Source organism: Marmota marmota, unplaced genomic scaffold (genome assembly GCF_001458135.2).
Source record: "Marmota marmota marmota unplaced genomic scaffold, marMar, whole genome shotgun sequence".
Classification (NCBI taxonomy): domain Eukaryota; kingdom Metazoa; phylum Chordata; class Mammalia; order Rodentia; family Sciuridae; genus Marmota; species Marmota marmota.
The window spans coordinates 18,122,062-18,128,577 of NW_026000168.1; the positions used below are offsets into that span (position 1 = coordinate 18,122,062).

A 6,516-nucleotide genomic window follows, 5' to 3' on the forward strand; every position below is an offset into this window, starting at 1 on the left:
GGCGGGGACACGGGGTGGAGCCAAGGCCCCTCCCTTGCAGCCTGAGGAGGCACGTCTCGGCCATCAATCATCTGGCCCAGGAGAACTTCTTCTTTTGGGACTATGGCAACGCCTTCCTCCTAGAGGCTCAGCGAGCAGGTAGGCCAGAGGGGAGGGCCGGGAGGGTCCCCTCCTGCCACCCAGCCAGCGCCCCAGGAGTCTCCCCTGAGCCTCTACCCGAGGTCTTTCTCCCAGAAGCTGGTCCTCCCAGGTGGGCAGCTGGGCCTCTCTGGGCCTCAGTTTCTCCACGTAGTTAAAGAACATTAACTGCTGGTCAGAGAGCAGGTGGGACAGTCAGGATGAGCTTCTGTCCCCAACTCTGCAATTTCCCTCCTTCAAGATGCAAACTTCTTTCTAAGACACAAGATCCCTGTGCGCAGAGCAGAGGGTCCAAAGGTGCTCGAAGATGCACGGGGGGCCCGCTAGGTGGCGCCCGCCTGTCATCCCAGCGGCTCTGGAGGCTGAGGCCTCCCTTTCCCTATTATGATTATGATTATGATTATGATTAATTATTATTATTATTATTAACCAGGGATTGAACCCAGGGGCGCTTACCCACTGAGCCCCGTCCCCAGCCCTTTTTCTATTTTATTTAGAGACAGGGTCTCGCTGAGTGGCTCAGGGCCTCGCGAAGTGGCTGAGGCTGGCCTCCACCTGGCGATCCTCCTGCCTCGGCCTCCTGAGCTGTTGGGATGAGGGATGACAGGCGTGTGCAACCTCACCCTGCTATTATTATTATTATTTTTAATTAGTGCATTATAGTTATATGGAAACACAGGGTTTATTGGCTGTATTTGTACATAGACTTATTTTTTAAAAAAAAGAATCACGTTGATGATCCTTCCCCAGCCTTTCCCCGGGCCCCTTGTTGATGTCACCATGTGGTGGCCATGTGAGTGCTCACCCCGGGGGCGGGTATTCTGTCCGTAGGAGCAGATGTGGAGAAGAAAGGGGCCAATAAGACGGAATTTCGCTACCCCTCCTATGTCCAGCACATTATGGGGTAAGTGACGGGGTGGCCACCAGTTCCAGGGTATCCAATGTCACGTCCCAGTCCCTTTCAGGGACTGGGACGTGGCGTTTGGGTCCAACCGACCACCCTCAAGGTCATGTGCTGTGACCCTCACGCAACCCCAAAGCAGCCAGGTACCGGGTCACAGGGTTCCCACAATGACAAGGAACCAAGCCCCGAAAGTCTCTGTCAGGACCTGGTGAGGAGACAGGCGGGCACCAAGGGGCAGGACACTGAGGTCCCTTTCTCAGAGCCCCGGAGACTTCAAGAGCCTCTCCCCTAAGTGGGCCTCTGTGGTGCTGTTGGGGACAAATGTGGGAATTCGTGGCCCTGGAGAGAGGTCACCGCAGGCACAGGCAGCCCCAGGCGGCCTGGCAGAGTCTTCTCCCAGGGCCGAGCACCGCACTGTCCTCAGTCCTTGTCCTCATCACAGACTTCTGAGGCTGGCCTCCAATTTGCGATCCTCCTTCCTCAGCCTCCCGAACCACTGAGATGACAGATGTGGGTCACCCTGCCCTCCTAGAAAATATTTTTTAAAACAGAAAAGTGAAGGTCACCTTCTCGAGTTCAGCACGGAGCTGGGCTCAGCCTGGGGAGGGATACAGGGGGACAGCCCCCAGAGAAGGTGCCCCCACCCAGCCTGGCAAGCACCGGTGCCCACGTGGGCTCTTTTCTTGTCTCTCACACCTGGTGATGGGTTTTCCTGTCATTTTACAAAAACTACGTGGAATTTTTTGGACCAAAATCACCAATGGCAGTTGGAGACGAATTCTGCTTGTCCTTGTTCCGTCTAGTTCCTCTGGATGGTGTGACCCCGGATCACACCCCTGGCCCTGGCCAGAAGTGCCATCAGCCTGGGAAACCCCCCCATTGAAGAGACATTTGTCCCTGCAGGGACATATTCTCCCAGGGATTCGGGCCTTTCCGCTGGGTCTGCACATCCGGGGACCCCGAGGACCTAGCTGTCACGGATCAGCTAGCCACATCTGTGCTGGAGAAGGCCATCGCTGAGGGAGGTAATGTCCTGGGGGGGAGGTCGGCCCTACGTGCACACTGTCCCCAGGAGATGTCCTCCGCTGTGCGGGTCAGGATCCTCCGGGTGGAATTAACAGGAAGCCAGTGCATTGGTTAGCTTTGCAGTACTGTGACAAAAGGCCTGAGAAAATCAGCGTGGTAGACAAAAAGGTTTACCGTGTCGGAGGTTCCAGGGTACGGTTGGCCCCGACTCCTGGATTTGGGGACAGAGTTAGAGCAGGTGTCTGTAGCAAGCAGCCTGGACCAAGAGGGCCCAGGACTCTGGCAGGGGCGCCCTCTACCCACGACACCCCACTTCCTCTCTACAGCAACGACAGAGTCTGTGAAACTACAATATATGGACAATGTCCGCTGGATCCGCGAGGCGGCCAAGCACCACCTGGTGAGGGTGTCCCTCGGGGCTCCCAGGGGAGGACTGGAGGGTCCTGGGGGAGGCTGAGTTGGGGCTCTGCTTCCATGAGCATTCACAGGGCACAGACACAGGACCACATGTGACCATGCCAGAGCCCCTGGCAGCAAATCAACTGTCACCCTCAAAAATAGGAAGTTCCTGGGGGGCGGGGATCAAAAAGAGCCTGTCATCCCAGCGGCTCAGGAGGCTGAGGCAGGAGGATCGCAAGTTGGAGGCCAGCCTCAGCCACTTAGTGAGGCCCTAAGCAACTCAGGGAGACCCTGTCTCTAAATAAAATAGAAAAAGGACTGGGGACGGGGCTCAGTGGCTAAGTGACCCTGGGTTCAATCCCTGGTATCAAAAAAAAAAAAAAAAAGAAAAAGAAAGAAAGGATCGCAGGGGGGAGGTTAATCCCATAATGTCACCTCCCTGGAGCGCGGGGAAGTCGGGCTCTCAGAGTCTCCAAGATCCAGGGCTCACCCCTGGGCAGCTCAGACCTCACGGGGACACGCGGTGGCCAGGGGCTGAGGGGAGGGTGCACCCCAGTCTGCCACGCACCTCGGAGGGCCATCTGGGGTCCCCTCAGGCCACATGCCAGGGACCTTGTCTAGGAATCAGAGGGGCCTCCAGGCTGCTGGGGACGGTGGCTTGGTGACGCCAGCTCGCCCCCAGGTCCTGCCTCTTGCTGAAGGGTCTCTCCCTCTCCTCCTGCAGGTGGTGGGCTCCCAGGCACGGATTCTCTACTCGGACCAGAAGGGCCGCGTGGCCATCGCTGTGGCCATTAATCAGGCCATCGCCAGCGGGAAGGTCAAGGTGAGGCCCTGCCGTCCAGGGGGTCCTCTCCCTGCCCTGCAGGTCCCACCTCCCGAGCCTTCTGGAACAGCCCGACCCTTGCCCTCTGCCTCTGGTGGCTCACATCCTGCACCTCCCTTTGCCCCAGGCACCCGTGATTCTGAGCCGTGACCACCACGACGTCAGTGGCACTGACAGCCCGTTTAGGGAGACCTCCAACATTTACGACGGCTCTGCCTTCTGTGCAGGTGAGGACCCACACACACACACACACACACAATCACGCAGCTGTACACGCCTGGCCTCCCAGCCGCTTGGGAGGCTGAGGCAGGAGGATTGCAAGTTGGAGGCCAGCCTCCGCCACTCAGGGAGAACCTGTCTCAAAAGGAGAAGGGCTGGGACGTCGCTTGGTGGTAGCGCTCCTGGGCTCAATTCCCCTGTAGGACCCCAAAAAAAAAAGAAAGAAAAGAAAAAGAAAAATCCAGGGACTTTGATTGATCAGGGAACCTCATGCAAATTCAAAGACCTGTCCACATTCAGAGGGGGCGCCCTTCTGAGCATGCTCAGTTGGAGACCATGCGCCCCACACCCCTGACCCCTGTCCCCAACCCTTTTTCTATTTTATTGAGAGAGAGAGGGATTCGCTGAGCTGCTCAGGGCCTCAGTTTGGCTGAGGCTGGCCTCCACCTTGCGATCCTCCTGCCTCAGCCTCCCGAGCTGCTGGGAGGACAGGCGTGCGTCACTGCGCCTGGCTCCCCTCATCCTCTTTTAAGGGAAGGGGCGAGGCTCCTTGACTCTGGGTCTCCACAGTTAAGATGTCTCTGGGTTCTGCGGCTGGTTCTCTTCGAGCTGCGGGCTCTGGGGCTCAGGACTAGGGAGGAGAATCGTAGGAGACTCTGGATCTTTGTTGGTGCCCCCTGCTCAGCTGGGGCTCTGCCAGCACAACTCATGGCTGTTCCCGGAGCCACCGGTCCCTGGTTCCCACTGGCCCAGCTGTCACCATGTTCTTGCATCCTGTGCCTGGCCTGCGCTCAGGCCTACTGGACAGAGGGACATGGGGTCTGGTGGACAGAGTGACGTGTGCTGTTCCTGCTTCTGCAGACATGGCCGTGCAGAATTTCGTAGGAGACGCCTGTCGTGGAGCTACCTGGGTCGCGCTTCACAACGGAGGGGGCGTGGGCTGGTAAGGAGGGGGTCAGAGGATGGGCTGGGGGCTGCTGGGATAGCGTTATCAGGGGGAAATCTGCACAGGGGACTCCACTTCTTTGGGTCACACTTGTCACCTAGGACGTGAAGGTCTGTTGTAAGTGCCCAATAAGAACAGCAACCCTCCTTTCCAGGTCAGCGTCTAGGGTCTTCCTGTGTCCTCTGAGAGCCTCGCTTGAAAGCATGATATACCCAAAGCCAGACGTGGTGGTGCACACGTCTGTCATCTCAGCAGCTTGGGAGGCTGAGGTAGGAGGATGGCAAGTTGGAGGCCAGCCTCGGCCGCTTAGCAAGGCCCCTAAGCAACTCAGCGAGATCCTGTCTCTAAATAAAATACAAAATAGGGCTGGGGAAGGGGCTCAGGGGTTCAGCGCCTCTGGGTTCAGTCTCTTGCTTAGGGCCTCCCTAAGTGGCTGAGGCTGGCCTCCAACTTGCCATCCTCCTGCCTCAGCCTCCCAAGCCGCTGGGATGGCAGGCGCCTGGAAGAAGGAACGTAGCCTCCAGGCGCTGCGAGGTTGATGAACTGCGCCTGCGTGGATTTGGGCGGCAGGGAGCATCTGGGGTCCGCCTTGCCCAAGTCCTACCGCCCGGCAGGATTTGCACCTGCTCTGAGCAGCAGGGGGCGCTGTGGCTTCAGGGCCCAGAGCAGCCACCCAGGCTCAGCTCCTGGGGCCATTTCTGAATTGCCCTCTGAGCCTGATTTGGCGGGATCAAGCCATCCCCGTCCTCCTGGGCTGAGTCCTGCAAAAATGGAGTTTCCCTGAGCATTGCAGAGGGCTGGTTGGCCGCCTGCCCAGGGAAGATGGAATTCTGAGCTGTGGCTGGGTCAGGTGGCTTTAAATAATGGAAAATAGGACCTGAGCTCAGGTCCCCTCAGTACATGGGCTGCAGAGCCTTGGGAGCCCAAAAGAGCTGCCTCCTTCCTGGGAGCCTGCCCTCACAGTCCTGGGTTTGCCAGGCTGAGTCTGCAGGGGAAGAGGTCGAGCCTGAAGGAGAGGGGCTGCCTCCCAACTGGGTGGTCCTGCTGACTTCAAGCAGGAGGTGACACCAAGTGAGCCACTGTCATCCCAGTGGCTCGGGAGGCTGAGGCAGGAGGATAGCAAGTTGGAGGCCAGCCTCAGCAACCTAACGAGGCCCTAAGCAGCTCAGTGAGACCCTGTCTCTAAATAAAATATAAAAAGGGCTGGGGACGGGGGCTCAGGGGTGAAGCATCTCACTGGAGATGACCTCAGGGCCTCCTGGTCCAGCTCAGAGGCCAGGATGTGGCCACTCTGCCCCCCAGCTCTGCCTCTCTGGTGCCTGGTGGCCCTCTGTCCCCTGGTCTGCATGCTCCAGAGCCCCGTGTGACACGGGTTCCCCCTACCCTGACACCAGAAGCCAGCGCTTTTGGAAACACACATTTCTGCCTGCTCCCTGTGTGGCCAGGTCCAGGGAGTGACCTCAGAACCCCTCGGCCTCTTGCAGGGGAGAGGTGATCAATGGGGGCTTCGGCCTTGTGCTGGATGGGACCCCAGAGGCCGAGCAGAAAGCAAGAGCGATGCTCAGCTGGGATGTCTCCAATGGCGTGAGTACCCCCCGGACCCCCGGCCCCTCTTCTACCCCATCTGAGGTCTCGCCTCCGTAGCAGATTCAGACTGCAGATCGGGGCCAGAGTTCTCCAGCACTCAGGGGCTCCTCCCGCCCTCCCTGGCCACTCCAGTGTCACTCCAGACCTTTTCTAGAACCTTCTTTGCAGTCTCTGACGCTGATCTCGCCTGTTCAGTCCAGCCTGTTGTCTCTGAGGTGGCCCCAGCAATCCCAGCCCTTCCTCCGGGCAGAGCCATCCCCAGTGCTGAAAGGTCTCACTTGGGGCTGGGGAGGGACCTCACTCAACCACGTAGCTGCATTTTTTTGGTCCCAGGGATGGAGCCCAGGGGCACTTCACCCCTGAGCCCCCATCCCCAGCCCTTTTTCTATTTTATTTAGAGACAGGGTCTCGCTGAGTTGCTCAGGGCCTAAGTTGCTGAGGCTAGCCTCCACTTTCGATCCTCCTGCCTCAGCC

The 6,516-nt window shown here is 58.5% G+C and overlaps 1 protein-coding gene across 1 annotated transcript in view; it reads left to right on the forward strand.

Annotated features, from left to right (window-relative positions):
• The window catches only part of Uroc1 (urocanate hydratase 1), a 22,296-nt gene that overhangs the window by 12,727 nt on the left and 3,053 nt on the right, over nt 1-6,516 (forward strand). Inside the window, exons 9-16 of the mRNA XM_048786970.1 lie at nt 9-138; nt 970-1,042; nt 1,946-2,067; nt 2,395-2,468; nt 3,192-3,290; nt 3,418-3,517; nt 4,371-4,452; nt 5,940-6,039. Of these exons, the coding sequence (XP_048642927.1) occupies nt 9-138; nt 970-1,042; nt 1,946-2,067; nt 2,395-2,468; nt 3,192-3,290; nt 3,418-3,517; nt 4,371-4,452; nt 5,940-6,039 (780 nt within the window). The remainder of the gene's footprint in view (nt 1-8; nt 139-969; nt 1,043-1,945; nt 2,068-2,394; nt 2,469-3,191; nt 3,291-3,417; nt 3,518-4,370; nt 4,453-5,939; nt 6,040-6,516) is intronic.